The 17,420-nt window shown below is 39.1% G+C and overlaps 1 protein-coding gene across 2 annotated transcripts; it reads left to right on the plus strand.

The window, feature by feature from the left end:
* Positions 1-1,048: 1,048 nt before the first annotated feature.
* On the plus strand, positions 1,049-15,175 carry LOC134307582 (serine/threonine-protein kinase NLK2-like). 2 transcript variants are annotated; one of them, XM_062990541.1, is made up of 8 exons: positions 1,049-1,721; positions 2,696-2,825; positions 3,865-3,920; positions 4,448-4,554; positions 5,075-5,160; positions 13,512-13,721; positions 14,858-14,959; positions 15,141-15,175. In XM_062990541.1, exons 1-8 carry the CDS (start codon positions 1,411-1,413, stop codon positions 15,141-15,143), a joined length of 1,005 nt encoding a protein of 334 aa, XP_062846611.1. In that variant the 5' UTR covers positions 1,049-1,410; the 3' UTR covers positions 15,144-15,175. The 2 variants fall into 2 exon arrangements, with proteins under 2 accessions (XP_062846611.1, XP_062846610.1); XM_062990540.1 differs by lacking the exon at positions 15,141-15,175 and having other exon boundaries at positions 14,858-15,121.
* The last annotated feature ends 2,245 nt before the right edge of the window (positions 15,176-17,420 follow it).

Consider the following 17,420-nt stretch of genomic DNA (forward strand, 5'->3'; position numbering starts at 1 on the left):
TAACATTTTCTTAGGTTTTGCTTAACTTACCTCTTCATAAATGCGCTTTTTTGTGTTCTCTGGTTTGTGATAATGTATTTGTGATCAAATACATTAAAAGCATGAATCTTTGTGGAGTGCAGTAAGGTAATTACTGTTATTAAAAACATCAAATTTCAGAAAACTAACAAAATAGAACATTGTTTTTAAAAACTCAAAAATCTAAAATTACAAATGTAAACTGCAACAAGAAAATTTGTCTTGTTAAATGGATCCATGTTATAGATTCGTCATTTTAAGAATTTTATTATTTAATTTTTGTAATCATTTAAATTCTTGCTACATATCTAATAATGAAAATAAATGTTTCTTACTAAAAAAGAATAATAAGGAATCTGTCGAATCAACGACTCGTTTCGGAGTCGACTCTCTTTTACAATTAGGGAACCGATTTATTTTGGAATCGACTCCAAGCGCTAGTGTTTCCAACAGCTGATTGCAGATAAAGCGAAAGGAAGGGGCCAGGACTCCACTGGAACAAGTTGAGGGAATACCTGTTAACACGGCGATTGAGTATAACAGCCAATTAAAAATAATGCTTATTTTGGTCGAATAATGTCGGGTGATTGCAGCGTTTATATGAGCCGGCTTGCATGGAAGTAGTCTAGCTTTAGCAAGTCGGCTAACTATAAACATATCTTTATATGGAAGCGGTTTAGATTATTTTTAGGCATCGACATATATTTGTTAATCTAGAAACATATATAAAGATACACTCTGCATGTACAAAGCAAAAATCAAAGCTGCTACATGTTTCATTAACCGGCTAACCTGGGTCGCACAGCTGAGCTAACGTTAGCTAGCAAACAAAGATGATTAGCTAACATCGCACTGGAAAACCAATGCCATACGTCTGAACAATTTGCATATTCTCTTCAGACAAATATTCACAGATATGTAAATCTAAATATGAACGCAACGCTTGTTTTCACCAGTTATTCACAATTTGTATGCATTCTGTTGCTCAAGTTAATGTCAGTTGTTACTTTGCTGCACTGGACGTCGTATAGTATACACAACTGACTAGCCGATAGCTTAGCTAGACAAAACTCTAGGACTGGCTCTGACCGGATAGTTAGCCGCGTCTCAATTATTATTTAGTTTCCTTGTTTCAGGAGTCACATGCTTCCTCGTAGTGGTCCATTCCGCTAAGCGTCAAACTACACAGTAGCTACCTCATTTAGTCAGTTTCTCTGAAAAAACTTTTAACAGCTTGGATTGAATGGTGTTACCCAAGATCAATTCCTTGCCGTTCAAATAATTAATGTTTTAACTTGCGTGTATTTGAAGTTTTCCACTTTTACAATAGTGTTTTAATGGGAGTAATATCACGTAGCCAAAACTCCCGCATCGCCGGTTCGCTTTAACATAATGGCGTTTCATGGCTCCCGGCCCGCACTGTGTGGAAACTTGTTCCCGGGGTCGACCCTGGGACACAAATATTTCTGTGTAAACAACTCAACAGGCAATAACGCAACTTGCAGCGGTCCAAACGCCCCCCAAAACCCAGCTGGACCCAGTCAACCCGCCGAGACTCCTCGACACCCGACAAATATCGGAGGAAGCACAGGCGGGGGAGCAGCGGTGCCTCAGCCTCACAGCAATACGGCCAGCGAGGTGCCCAGCCCAGCCGAGATGGAGCCTGATAGACCCATCGGCTACGGAGCTTTCGGGGTGGTCTGGTAAGTGTAGTCACTCCAGAAACTTGTTTTTTCACGAACCTTTGTTTTTTGTATATTGTAGCGCGGACCACCGCTTACAAGGTAATATTTAGGTTGTGGACAGTTCTCAGCTCAACAAGGTCAGTTTCTTACTACCTGTCTATCAGAGCAAAATGACATTTACTGATGCATAAATTATGCTTTGTACTATTCCCAGTACAGAAGTTCACTACCAGCAAACAGTCTATCAGTGAGGAAGAGTAATCACTGACCTGGTTTTATTTAGGTTGTGAGCGTGTATCAGCACAACAGTGTCCAATCACCACTGTGATGATGACCCTGGCAGTCTGCTATATCCACAGGATCACTGCTACTGAAAAGATACATATAAAAGTTTAACAAGACTAAAATTGTTCACTTTACCCATTATACATTCTACAGCTAAACCACTGAAAGGTGTGGTAAAAAAAAGTCACTGAACTAAGATGTTGATGGCTTTTTATCTGTTCATTTGGCGATGTCCTATGCATAAGCATCACTGTAAAGTTTAGAATGTTCTGTAGTACATTTAATAATGTAATAATTCCTGAATTCATCATTAACAATTTTTATCAAGTGTACTATTACAAGAAACTAATTTTAGTCATGCAAGGTTTGTTTCTGTTGGAACACTAAATAGTTATTAGCCACCACTGCAACACACAATTTTTACTAAATTAGAATAAAACACATTTATTTGGTTTACTGTTGTATCACAGTATCACAAATCCACTTATATTCTGCATGAAGTCTTAACTTTTAAATAATATAATTAAAATGAATAATTATTTTCTGTAATTTATTCAGAAAGGTACATTTGATCTGATTAATGATATTACAAATGCATAGCAATGTTATATTTACTCTTCTACAGTTTGTCAGGTAACCTTTACAAAAAAACAAAACTATTTGCTTCAACTGTAAGCGAAACCATATCCACTGTATTTATCCACCAGGTCAGTGACGGACCCCCGTGATGGCCGAAAGGTGGCCCTCAAGAAGATGCCAAACGTCTTCCAGAATCTGGTCTCCTGCAAGCGGGTTTTTAGGGAGCTTCGCATGTTGTGCTTTTTCAAACACGACAACGTGAGTACTTTTACCTAGAGCACTTTTTCACATCGTGCCATCTACAAATTGTCAAGTTTAAAATTTTATATACTTCATAACTGAAGAACTACCACCCTGCCGAGCTTAGGCGATACTCAGATGTGTCATTACAGAGTTACTTTAAAGCTCCAAGGGTACAAACCCAGTTCCAAAAAAGTTGAACACTAGGTAAAAGCAAATAAAAACTAAAAGCAGTTTACTGGCTTGTGACCAGGCATTCCCTTACATACTGGGGTTTGTTGCTTTGCGTTCACTTGCAATATGTTCACTTCATCACCAGTAATAAAATGATCTGCAGTTTAAGCCCCAGTGACCAGTAATGTTTAGGCTGTTTGCTGTGTGTTATTGACATCCCGAAATGCTTACAACTTCTCCTGGCTCAAGCCCATCTGAGATGTTTGACCAAAAAACAGATTTTCAACAGTCCACATTTCAGATTGTTTTTGGAATGATTGTGTTTTTAGGGTCAAAGACAAAGTTCCATTTTGATTGTTACCAAAACAAAGTTTAAGTCTGTCATGGTATGTGTTGTGTCAGTGCCAGCTACATGACTAAATTGCAAATGTGTTTAGGCACCATCAATGCTGAGGGGTAAAAATGTTTTTGGAGTAACACACTACCATCTAGAAAGCAATGCCAAGACACATGATGCACATTAAATCAGTGGGCAGGTGCTAGACTGGCTTGTAGAAGCAGTAAAAATAATCATCCACAATTACAACAGTTGGTGTCCTCAGTTTCCAAATGATTACAAAACATAGTTTAAATATTTTAGTTACAAAAATTGTAACAAAGTGGTAACCTTCCTGTCCTGCCTTTTTTGCATTTTATGCAGCAGCCTTTTTTTATATTTAACAAATTAAGCTAATATTTTGTTTACCTTAAAAAAAAGAGTTGCAATCCATTGCTGTCTGATTTTATTGAAATTTTTTTTATTATCTCAACCCTTTTGGAATTGGGTTTGATCATATACGTACTAGATGTGATTGAGTTTAATTATTGTGATATGTGTTCACAGGTGCTATCTGCTTTGGATATTCTGCAGCCTCCACAGATTGACTGCTTTGAAGAGATGTATCCTTTATAATTGCAGCATCATTGAATCTCAGTTAATTGGATTTTTTTAATTTGCTGTTACTGTCAGTCTCTCACCTGTGATTGAGTTTTGTGGCACTGTCTAGCAGTATGTTTATCCTCATTGTGTTGTGAAATAAGAGTTAAAGGGGTTTAAATTAAATCCCAAATTTCGCAGATTTTATCAGCTACACACTCTTAAAACCTGAAACATATGTTTTCATGCTGTTACACAGGAAAATTAAGTGAAAACACCACACATCTTGTTCAGGAAAGAAGGGGAACATAAATGCCCCTTTTAGCAGCAATGACTGCAACCAATTCTGGTCAAATAATAGCAGGCCAGTCTTTTACTGTAACTAGTAAAGGCTTCACTAGTTTGTTGTGATGTATTGCATGATGTAGCTGTATATCCGTATACGTTACCTAATATTCTATTGTTTCTGTATCATGCATCTCTGATAGAAATTGTTAAACTGTGTGTGACTATTGTACAGAAATATGTGTCTTGACTAGTTGTACTGTAGATATGTAATAACAGAGCTGTTGCAAAGTGACCTGCACAAAGTTATAGTGTCGCCTCAGCCTCTCACCACTGACCACATAAAAGTGTTCCTCTACCAGATACTCAGGGGTGAGTTCCCAAGTAAAAACAAAACAAGATAATTCTATGTCATGTCATCATTGCGTTTTTTATTGATGTTCAGGACATTAGCATGTTTTCTTTAATTCTGCCTGTACTTGCACTGTTTTAGGAAATGGACATTACATTATAAAGTTTAAAACTTAAGGATAAAACCTGACGTCTTCCCTGTCATCCAGCATATATACAATATGTGTTTTTATACTGGTTGCACCCCTTACTGCATAATACTGTACAAATATGACTGTTAAACTGATTCAAATTTGCTTTTATTAGCTTTCACATCCTGTGTTTAAAATGCGTTAACTGTCAATTAGCAGTGCAGCAGAAATCACAGAAGGGCAAATAAATGTTTGAAAAATAGTCATTTCTAAAACACTAAAAAAAATTATGATGCTTTATCAGTGTAGCAAATATATGGGGGCTTTGTGCATTGCCAGAATATTTTGTATGGAAATTTCTGTTTGTGCAAATCAGCTTTCTTTTTAAAGAGGTGTTTTCTTTTCCTTAGGCCTGAAATACCTTCACTCTGCTGGTATTCTGCACAGAGACATTAAACCAGGAAACCTGCTGGTCAACAGCAACTGTCTGCTTAAGGTATGTTCTCATTAATTTTTTATACAATGTTTCCAATTTAATTGAAAACATCACAAAGGAAAGATATTTAATGTTTTACCATATTAACTTTTTTTTTTTTTTAAGTATAGACTAATTTCTAATTTTATACCTGTAACACATTCCGAAAAGGTTGAGACAGGAGCAGTATTAGAGTGTTGTGGAATCAAACTTTCATTCATTTTAAATTTTCTCCTTATGATTTAGTTTAAAACATTAACACAAGGCTTAATGTAATGATCTTGAACATCATGCATTCTCTTATGCAAAAGCTTCCAGCTTATTTGAGGTCTAATGATTCATTGCAACTGTTTTTTTTCAATCCCCACCAAAGATTTTCTAGTAAATTTAAGGCCACTCCATAACCAAGCTTTGGTTGAGTTAAAAGTGTAACTGGGATTATTGCACATGGTAATAATCGGACTTTTCAGCAAAAAGCATAACATTTCTCCTCAAAATGCCTTGGTGTTTTTGTAAATCTATGGTGCCAGTCACAGGGTCAAGACTGCCGATTCCTGCAGCAGTAAAACATCACCACATCACTGACCCACCTTCATTCTTCTGCATTCTTTTACTGATGTGTATGGCCAAACAGGTGCAGTTGTGATTAGACTGGCAGTCAACTCTGTCTGTGCTTCTTGGTCAAGAATGGTGTGCGTTACGGAGTTCAGCCAGTCCTTGGTTGTTAAGTGATTTTATGGTTGCAACTGACGCATTTGCAGCTTTCAACAGGTCATCCTGTAAGTTAAGCAGGGTTTTTTTTGTTGTGCTAATGAAAAAGCCTCTGGACAAAATGTTATTCTTTCATGGCAAAACAGGCATAGATTTGTAGGCATCAGCTACATTTGTGTAAACTTGGTCCAAAGTTTTTTTTTTGTCCCCTTGTGGTGTAGAGGACATTCTGATGAAACTTTGGAAGTCCAGATCTTAAACTGCAGTGATTAAAGTCCCCGGCAACAATAAAAGCTCCTTCTGGGTGCATAGTGTAAAGTGGCTAACAGCAGCACAAAGGTCTTTCATATCTACGTTAGCATCAGCATCCGGGGGGGTATGAACTGCAGCAGCGAAACTTGTGGAAGATAGAAGGGTCTACACTTTATAACCAAGTATTCTAGGTCAGCAGAGCAGTAGGTGTTAACTTGCTCCATGCACCGTGTTTTGTTTACATGAATGCAAACACAACCACCGCTGCTCTTACCCGATGCTGTTGCTACTCTATCAGCTCTGAAGATAGCGTGCTCCTCCAGTTTCACCTCGCATCATTGTTTAGCCATGTTTCCCAAGTGCAGTATATGACAACAGTGATCCTGGACTGTTAAGCAACTAAATGTTATATCAAATAACAATGAAAATAAATTTTGCTTTCATAACTCAGTTAATGTCCTCTGTTTTCAGACAGCAACGGAATGTTTTTAAAAGACAGTTAATATAACAAGGCAAACATGCCCCTGTCCCAATTGTAGGAACATGCAGCCATCAAATTTTGGTAATAATAATCTAATGATAATAATTTCATAGTCTTGTATCTATATACACACACAAACAAAACAAAAAATCCATGTATTTACTAAAATGTCTTTTTTTTAATGTTATTTATTTAATTATTAAGTTTAATTTGCTTTGCTTTCTGGTTGACAGCTATTACTATTACTCTCACAACATTAGGGTAGTAGGGGAGGGGTAATGCATAGCCACTACTTACTAAAGTTGTTTGGAGTATAACCCAGTCAGGTCACTGACTGGGTTACACAAGGACAATATTCTTTCAATGTGTTTTCCTTGGCCAGTGAGTTGCCTGATTACACAGGGAAATTGACTATGCAAAACAAATGGAACGAGTTGGCAAATTAATGTGTTGGATGATATTAATGCCAGTCATGATCCTGACCTCATGAATGCTTAAAAACTCTGAAATATATATATATATACAGTATATATATAGGATATATACAGTGTATATATATATATATATATATATATATATATATATATATATATATATATATATATATATATATATATATATACACATACAGTGTATCACAAAAGTGAGTACACCCCTCACATTTCTGCAGATATTGAAGTATATCTTTTCATGGGACAACACTGACTAAATGACACTTTGACACAATGAAAAGTAGTCTGTGTGCAGCTTATATAACAGTGTAAATTTATTCTTCCCTCAAAATAACTCAATATACAGCCATTAATGTCTAAACCACCGGCAACAAAAGTGAGTACACCCCTTAGTGAAAGTTCCTGAAGTGTCAATATTTTGTGTGGCCACCATTATTTCCCAGAACTGCCTTAACTCTCCTGGGTATGAAGTTTACCAGAGCTTCACAGGTTGCCACTGGAATGCTTTTCCACTCCTCCATGATGACATCACGGAGCTGGCGGATATTCGAGACTTTGCGCTCCTCCACCTTCCGCTTGAGGATGCCCCAAAGATGTTCTATTGGGTTTAGGTCTGGAGACATGCTTGGCCAGTCCATCACCTTTACCCTCAGCCTCTTCAATAAAGCAGTGGTCGTCTTAGAGGTGTGTTTGGGGTCATTATCATGCTGGAACACTGCCCTGCGACCCAGTTTCCGGAGGGAGGGGATCATGCTCTGCTTCAGTATTTCACAGTACATATTGGAGTTCATGTGTCCCTCAATGAAATGTAACTCCCCAACACCTGCTGCACTCATGCAGCCCCAGACCATGGCATTCCCACCACCATGCTTGACTGTAGGCATGACACACTTATCTTTGTACTCCTCACCTGATTGCCGCCACACATGCTTGAGACCATCTGAACCAAACAAATTAATCTTGGTCTCATCAGACCATAGGACATGGTTCCAGTAATCCATGTCCTTTGTTGACATGTCTTCAGCAAACTGTTTGCGGGCTTTCTTGTGTAGAGACTTCAGAAGAGGCTTCCTTCTGGGGTGACAGCCATGCAGACCAATTTGATGTAGTGTGCGGCGTATGGTCTGAGCACTGACAGGCTGACCCCCCACCTTTTCAATCTCTGCAGCAATGCTGACAGCACTCCTGCGCCTATCTTTCAAACACAGCAGTTGGATGTGACGCTGAGCACGTGCACTCAGCTTCTTTGGACGACCAACGCGAGGTCTGTTCTGAGTGGACCCTGCTCTTTTAAAACGCTGGATGATCTTGGCCACTGTGCTGCAGCTCAGTTTCAGGGTGTTGGCAATCTTCTTGTAGCCTTGGCCATCTTCATGTAGCGCAACAATTCGTCTTTTAAGATCCTCAGAGAGTTCTTTGCCATGAGGTGCCATGTTGGAACTTTCAGTGACCAGTATGAGAGAGTGTGAGAGCTGTACTACTGAATTGAACACACCTGCTCCCTATGCACACCTGAGACCTAGTAACACTAACAAATCACTTGACATTTTGGAGGGAAAATGACAAGCAGTGCTCAATTCGGACATTTAGGCGTGTAGTCTCTTAGGGGTGTACTCACTTTTGTTGCCGGTGGTTTAGACATTAATGGCTGTATATTGAGTTATTTTGAGGGAAGAATAAATTTACACTGTTATATAAGCTGCACACAGACTACTTTTCATTGTGTCAAAGTGTCATTTTGTCAGTGTTGTCCCATGAAAAGATATACTTAAATATCTGCAGAAATGTGAGGGGTGTACTCACTTTTGTGATACACTGTACATACATACATACATACATACATACATACATACATACATACATACATACATACAGTGTATCACAAAAGTGAGTACACCCCTCACATTTCTGCAGATATTTAAGTATATCTTTTCATGGGACAACACTGACAAAATGACACTTTGACACAATGAAAAGTAGTCTGTGTGCAGCTTATATAACAGTGTAAATTTATTCTTCCCTCAAAATAACTCAATATACAGCCATTAATGTCTAAACCACAGGCAACAAAAGTGAGTACACCCCTAAGAGACTACACCCCTAAATGTCCAAATTGAGCACTGCTTGTCATTTTCCCTCCAAAATGTCATGTCACTCGTTAGTGTTACTAGGTCTCAGGTGTGCATAGGGAGCAGGTGTGTTCAATTTAGTAGTACAGCTCTCACACTCTCTCATACTGGTCACTGAAAGTTCCAACATGGCACCTCATGGCAAAGAACTCTCTGAGGATCTTAAAAGACGAATTGTTGCGCTACATGAAGATGGCCAAGGCTACAAGAAGATTGCCAACACCCTGAAACTGAGCTGCAGCACAGTGGCCAAGATCATCCAGCGTTTTAAAAGAGCAGGGTCCACTCAGAACAGACCTCGCGTTGGTCGTCCAAAGAAGCTGAGTGCACGTGCTCAGCGTCACATCCAACTGCTGTGTTTGAAAGATAGGCGCAGGAGTGCTGTCAGCATTGCTGCAGAGATTGAAAAGGTGGGGGGTCAGCCTGTCAGTGCTCAGACCATACGCCGCACACTACATCAAATTGGTCTGCATGGCTGTCACCCCAGAAGGAAGCCTCTTCTGAAGTCTCTACACAAGAAAGCCCGCAAACAGTTTGCTGAAGACATGTCAACAAAGGACATGGATTACTGGAACCATGTCCTATGGTCTGATGAGACCAAGATTAATTTGTTTGGTTCAGATGGTCTCAAGCATGTGTGGCGGCAATCAGGTGAGGAGTACAAAGATAAGTGTGTCATGCCTACAGTCAAGCATGGTGGTGGGAATGCCATGGTCTGGGGCTGCATGAGTGCAGCAGGTGTTGGGGAGTTACATTTCATTGAGGGACACATGAACTCCAATATGTACTGTGAAATACTGAAGCAGAGCATGATCCCCTCCCTCCGGAAACTGGGTCGCAGGGCAGTGTTCCAGCATGATAATGACCCCAAACACACCTCTAAGACAACCACTGCTTTATTGAAGAGGCTGAGGGTAAAGGTGATGGACTGGCCAAGCATGTCTCCAGACCTAAACCCAATAGAACATTTTTGGGGCATCCTCAAGCGGAAGGTGGAGGAGCGCAAAGTCTCGAATATCCGCCAGCTCCGTGATGTCGTCATGGAGGAGTGGAAAAGCATTCCAGTGGCAACCTGTGAAGCTCTGGTAAACTCCATGCCCAGGAGAGTTAAGGCAGTTCTGGGGAATAATGGTGGCCACACAAAATATTGACACTTCAGGAACTTTCACTAAGGGGTGTACTCACTTTTGTTGCCGGTGGTTTAGACATTAATGGCTGTATATTGAGTTATTTTGAGGGAAGAATAAATTTACACTGTTATATAAGCTGCACACAGACTACTTTTCATTGTGTCAAAGTGTCATTTTGTCAGTGTTGTCCCATGAAAAGATATACTTAAATATCTGCAGAAATGTGAGGGGTGTACTCACTTTTGTGATACACTGTACATACATACATACATACATACATACATACATACATACAGGGGTTGGACAAAATAACTGAAACACCTGGTTTTAGACCACAATAATTTATTAGTATGGTGTAGGGCCTCCTTTTGCAGCCAATACAGCGTCAATTCGTCTTGGAAATGACATATACAAGTCCTGCACAGTGGTCAGAGGGATTTTAAGCCATTCTTCTTGCAGGATAGTGGCCAGGTCACTACGTGATGCTGGTGGAGGAAAACGTTTCCTGACTCGCTTCTCCAAAACACCCCAAAGTGGCTCAATAATATTTAGATCTGGTGACTGTGCAGGCCATGGGAGATGTTCAACTTCACTTTCATGTTCATCAAACCAATCTTTCACCAGTCTTGCTGTGTGTATTGGTGCATTGTCATCCTGATACACGGCACCGCCATTGGATGCACATGGTCCTCCAGAATGGTTCGGTAGTCCTTGGCAGTGACGCGCCCATCTAGCACAAGTATTGGGCCAAGGGAATGCCATGATATGGCAGCCCAAACCATCACTGATCCACCCCCATGCTTCACTCTGGGCATGCAACAGTCTGGGTGGTACGCTTCTTTGGGGCTTCTCCACACCGTAACTCTCCCGGATGTGGGGAAAACAGTAAAGGTGGACTAATCAGAGAACAATACATGTTTCACATTGTCCACAGCCCAAGATTTGCGCTTCTTGCACCATTGAAACCGACGTTTGGCATTGGCACGAGTGACCGAAGGTTTGGCTATAGCAGCCCGGCCGTGTATATTGACCCTGTGGAGCTCCCGACGGACAGTTCTGGTGGAAACAGGAGAGTTGAGGTGCACATTTAATTCTGCCGTGATTTGGGCAGCCGTGGTTTTATGTTTTTTGGATACAATCCGGGTTAGCACCCGAACATCCCTTTCAGACAGCTTCCTCTTGCGTCCACAGTTAATCCTGTTGGATGTGGTTTGTCCTTCTTGGTGGTATGCTGACATTACCCTGGATACCGTGGCTCTTGATACATCACAAAGACTTGCTATCTTGGTCACAGATGCGCCAGCAAGACGTGCACCAACAATTTATCCTCTTTTGAACTCTGGTATGTCACCCATAATGTTGTGTGCATTGCAATATTTTGAGCAAAACTGTGCTCTTACCCTGATAATTGAACCTTCACACTCTGCTCTTACTGGTGCAATGTGCAATTAATGAAGATTGGCCACCAGACTGGTCCAATTTAGCCATGAAACCTCCCACACTAAAATGACAGGTGTTTCAGTTATTTTGTCCAACCCCTGTACATACATACATACATACATACATACATACATACAGGGGTTGGACAATGAAACTGAAACACCTGGTTTTAGACCACAATAATTTATTAGTATGGTGTAGGGCCTCCTTTTGCGGCCAATACAGCATCAATTCGTCTTGGAAATGACATATACAAGTCCTGCACAGTGGTCAGAGGGATTTTAAGCCATTCTTCTTGCAGGATAGTGGCCAGGTCACTACGTGATGCTGGTGGAGGAAAACGTTTCCTGACTCGCTTCTCCAAAACACCCCAAAGTGGCTCAATAATATTTAGATCTGGTGACTGTGCAGGCCATGGGAGATGTTCAACTTCACTTTCATGTTCATCAAACCAATCTTTCACCAGTCTTGCTGTGTGTATTGGTGCATTGTCATCCTGATACACGGCACCGCCTTCAGGATACAATGTTTGAACCATTGGATGCACATGGTCCTCCAGAATGGTTCGGTAGTCCTTGGCAGTGACGCGCCCATCTAGCACAAGTATTGGGCCAAGGGAATGCCATGATATGGCAGCCCAAACCATCACTGATCCACCCCCATGCTTCACTCTGGGCATGCAACAGTCTGGGTGGTACGCTTCTTTGGGGCTTCTCCACACCGTAACTCTCCCGGATGTGGGGAAAACAGTAAAGGTGGACTCATCAGAGAACAATACATGTTTCACATTGTCCACAGCCCAAGATTTGCGCTCCTTGCACCATTGAAACCGACGTTTGGCATTGGCACGAGTGACCAAAGGTTTGGCTATAGCAGCCCGGCCGTGTATATTGACCCTGTGGAGCTCCCGACGGACAGTTCTGGTGGAAACAGGAGAGTTGAGGTGCACATTTAATTCTGCCGTGATTTGGGCAGCCGTGGTTTTGTTTTTTGGGTACAATCCGGGTTAGCACCCGAACATCCCTTTCAGACAGCTTCCTCTTGCGTCCACAGTTAATCCTGTTGGATGTGGTTTGTCCTTCTTGGTGGTATGCTGACATTACCCTGGATACCGTGGCTCTTGATACATCACAAAGACTTGCTGTCTTGGTCACAGATGCGCCAGCAAGACGTGCACCAACAATTTGTCCTCTTTTGAACTCTGGTATGTCACCCATAATGTTGTGTGCATTGCAATATTTTGAGCAAAACTGTGCTCTTACCCTGCTAATTGAACCTTCACACTCTGCTCTTACTGGTGCAATGTGCAATTAATGAAGATTGGCCACCAGACTGGTCCAATTTAGCCATGAAACCTCCCACACTAAAATGACAGGTGTTTCAGTTTCATTGTCCAACCCCTGTATATATATATATATATATATATATATATATATATATATATATATATATTATTATTTTTTCAAAGACATAGTTATTTAACAATCTTTAAAATTCAATTTAAATTTAAATTCATTTAAAATTAATAACTCAGTGGTTAAGGTTCTTGACTAATGTTTAGAAGGTTGTTGGTTCAAGCCCAAGTTGCCGCTGTTGGACTGTTGAGCAAGACCCTTAACCATTAGTTGTAAATCTCTTTAGATAAAGGCATCTGCTAAATGACATGTTATTATAATATAAAACCTTGAAAGACTTACTGTTATTTCAAAGCACTTACCAAGACTGTACTGTTTTAGTGACGATATAATTATAATTCTTACCCCCTCCCCCCAAACAGATTTGTGACTTTGGGCTAGCCCGAGTCGAGGAGCCAGACACCTCTCGTCACATGACTCAGGAAGTTGTGACTCAGTACTATAGGGCTCCGGAGGTTCTGATGGGTTCACGACATTATGGCTCAGCTATAGATATCTGGTCTGTAGGCTGCATCTTTGCTGAGTTACTGGGACGCCGAATCCTCTTCCAGGCTCAGAGCCCCATCCAACAGGTACTGACCTACATCTGCGCACACACACAGTGTGGGCATTTTCTTCCTATCAATTTAGCCTGGCTGTTATAAAACACACATTTACTAGATTAGTATACTAGTTTGAAAGATGGACCAAATTAAAATGTGTGTACCTTTTTTTTTAATGCCTTTAACTATCCTTCAACAGATCGTAACATGATTAGGGTGAAATTACTGTGTTGGTAGACTGCACTTTTACTTGCAATGATAATGAAATAATTAAGAGAACAAAATGACTACTAGAAGAAATGACTGGTTAGATGCTGTGTCAATAATATTGCACAAAACCCACACTACAGAACTAACTGGTTTAATAGTAAGAGAACCTACTGTTTACACCCCCTAAAGGTTCCCCCTGATTGATTCCTGTTATTTTGGCTGATGCGTGTTGTGATTGTGTGGCATTAACAATCTGAGCCATTTGGCTTTTGTCTGTTTTATAAATGCACAATAATTTCTATAAATTAATTCCTAAGTCCTAAATGTGTTAAGTGTCCAAAATAAAAGATTCAATTCGATTGAGGATATATTTGGTTGTCTTCTTGGTTGTCCAAAAAAAGTACAATACCTCAATGTACTAGATATTTATTGATTTAAGCCAGCCTTTTAACTCAAATGTTAACCAAGTCATGATGGTTTTTATTAAATATATTTTTAGTCTGGCTAAATATTTTAGTTTTTAATCTTTGCTGATACATTACTATAAACAACATGGATTAAAATTTTTGTAAGCATGTGGGGTTGCTTGGCAGGTGGCACCTCACAGCAAGAAAGTCAGGTGTTCTCCCTGTGTCTGAGTGGGTTTTCTCCAGGAGCTTGCTTTCCTCCCACAGTCTAAAAACATATAAGTTTGGTGAATTGGCTACACAAAGTTGCCCGTAATTGTGTTTGATATTAAACTTAAACTGATAATTTGTTTAACCAGTAACTACCTGTCCTGTCATAAATGTAACCGAAGTGTAAAACATGTTAAAATTCTAAAAAACAAACAAACAGTTACCAAGTAGTCAAATAAGAATGTACCACAGAGCTGGCAAAACAAGCACATACATTTGATAAATAAGTTGATATGTGATAACTTGTTTTTAATTACATGCTACTTTGTCTGTGTGTAGTTGGACCTGATAACTGATTTACTGGGCACTCCTCCACTGTCTGCTATGGCATCTGCATGTGAAGGAGCTCGAGCACACATCTTAAAAGGACCTCACAAACCGGTAATATTTATTTCCAGCAATCTACCCCACCAAATGTTTTTTAATCTGTTTTACTGTTACCTCACCCACAAAGGACCAATTGAAGTGAGATAGGGAATTTTTAGGGAGATTAGTGAAGGCATGATAACTAAAATGACCGTGGTAATACTGCATTTTATTTGTTTTGTTTTTTGTTTGTAAGTAGTTGCGTGAATTACTGCTGGTGATAGATCTTTATGGACTGGTGTATATTTTTATATCCTGTGCACAATAAAGAAGAAAAAGAAAGAAAAGTTAAACTTCTGACTTTCTGCTCTGTTCCTACTAATATTTCAACACAGTAACCTCCAGGCCACTTTGCCAAGTTACCACGGGTAGGGTAGCCTGTAGTAATATTAGTGTGCTTAGACACATTTCCTTTCCTGTGGATGCTTTGTTTTATCTACAAACATAATCATTCTCCTGTTGTTAAAACAGATCAGTAAGGGTTGTAAGTATTCTTCAGGTAATGAAAATACAGGGTGATGGACTAAATATCATAAATTCACAACAATGTAATATCAAGAAATTAATAACCAGTAATGCCAGCCTTTGTCTTCACCACAGTTTTTATTCTTCTGTGAATGCTGTAATTATCTATAACTTATGGATGAAAAGGATACATTTTATACAGTATATAGTGAGACCTATGGCAAGTAATTCACATAATAGTAAAATCTGTATTTGGGAAGGCTGTGAATGATTGATCTCAATGTTGTGTTTAATAACTGCTGCATTATATTAGTAGTATGCATTTAAAAACTTGTCACTGCTGATATGAACATAATTTGGTGAGGACCACAGAATCATCGCCGTTTTAAGGTTTTTGTTTAATAGACTGACTGTCATAAAGGGGTAGATTATTAACTTTTGAATTTTGCATTTTAAAAAATGAACTGTTCAAGCAAAGTAGTTTATATAATAAACGTTACTGGAAGAACTGTTTAAAAATCCAGGAACATGCTGATTTTTTTTACTAATTCAATGTCACTACTGTGTTAAGAATTATTCAACACCCAAGTAATATCTGCTTATTGGTCATATGGTGGACCTATTAATTAATGGATGGTAGTGAGATTGCAATCCTTAGTCAAATTCATTTTAGTGTGGACTGATCAGTTTGTTTATCTTCATGCATCTGGCTGAAGAGATTGTAACTACAGCAGTAAAACATTATTCACATAATTTAAGAATAATTCAAGGCTGTTTTATAAACACATTTTACCCCTGCAAAACAAAATTTTTTTTCCAAATATATGTCCATCATAAAAATGTCCCCTGTAAGACTGAGAACAATTGTCCTGGTTTACTGTAAGTTATTTTTAATCTAACTTTAATCTATCCCTTAATCTATCGTAACTATTTGCTGTGATTTAAAATTTAGCAAATGACCAATATCTTCTGTATCATTGTTTGTTCAAAATGAGTATTAGTGATTTGTATCAGTTTAAGTAATATATCCTCAGACCTATTTTACCATAGTGTAGGCTTGATGGCATTTAAAACACTTGAAGCTTGAATTAAATCTCAACTACAATTCTAATTAGACAACTCAATTTATTTCATTTTATTGTTCACAACTTATAGCTACTTTGGCACCTAAGCATCTAACCACTAAGCCGATGCGCATACCAGTTAGATAAAATTTCAACACCAGCAATAGTGTTAAGACTTTTTGAATAATATTACTTATTTGGGACATAGCAACTGTTAAAACAATGCAGTTACATATGTGGAAAGAAATATTGTGAAATAAAAAGTGCTTGTTTTTCAATGCACAGTCAGAATAAATAAAATATTCATTAAAAAAAACTTATGTTATTGTAAAGTTACAAATTAAGCCTTTAATTCTTTACTGAAATTACACTGATACATACACACTGGCCCAAAAATACATTATTAAGCCCTCATACTGTCCTTGTTGCCTGCCTATAAACACACCAAATATGTTAGGGTGTTTTACAATTTACTGATACCCCTTTTCCACCAAAAAAAACCGTGGTTCTTGAACCGGTTCTGTTCAGGTTTCTCTGAACCTTGGTGTTCTGTAGAGAACCGACCCGCGTTTCCACCAGTTTTTGAGAACCAAGCAGCGTCATCATCGGTCGGTGTTACTTACTAAGAGTTAAGAGAAGTAATAACATGGCGGAGTGTGTGGATTATGTGCGAGCATTTGTGCTGCTGTTACAGATGTTTGTTTTTATGTAAAAAGCAGCGATCTAACTATCGGTGATAAGAATACGTGACTTGTTTGTCTGTTGTTTTCTTTAGTTTATTGACGTGAGAGGAGTTTTGCGCTTCGGTTTCACCGCGACATCATTGAAGTTCCACAACATGAACATTAATCTGTGTGAAATAAACATCAAATCCACTCTAAAATACCACATGTATCTGTGTTTAGCTGGATTTACTTCACGTGTGTTTATGCAGCTCGGGGAGTTGA

This window comes from Trichomycterus rosablanca, unplaced genomic scaffold, assembly GCF_030014385.1.
Source record: "Trichomycterus rosablanca isolate fTriRos1 unplaced genomic scaffold, fTriRos1.hap1 scaffold_317, whole genome shotgun sequence".
Taxonomy (NCBI): domain Eukaryota; kingdom Metazoa; phylum Chordata; class Actinopteri; order Siluriformes; family Trichomycteridae; genus Trichomycterus; species Trichomycterus rosablanca.

What these genes read in the sequence shown, in the direction of transcription:
- LOC134307582 (XM_062990540.1), top strand. Translation starts at nt 1,411, where the DNA reads ATGGCGTTTCATGGCTCCCGGCCCGCACTGTGTGGAAACTTGTTCCCG. An exon ending in GCTTTTTCAAACACGACAAC is followed by an intron (nt 2,826 to 3,864) that starts GTGAGTACTTTT and finishes ATGTGTTCACAG; the next exon opens with GTGCTATCTGCTTTGGATAT. An exon ending in CTCAGAGCCCCATCCAACAG is followed by an intron (nt 13,722 to 14,857) that starts GTACTGACCTAC and finishes GTCTGTGTGTAG; the next exon opens with TTGGACCTGATAACTGATTT.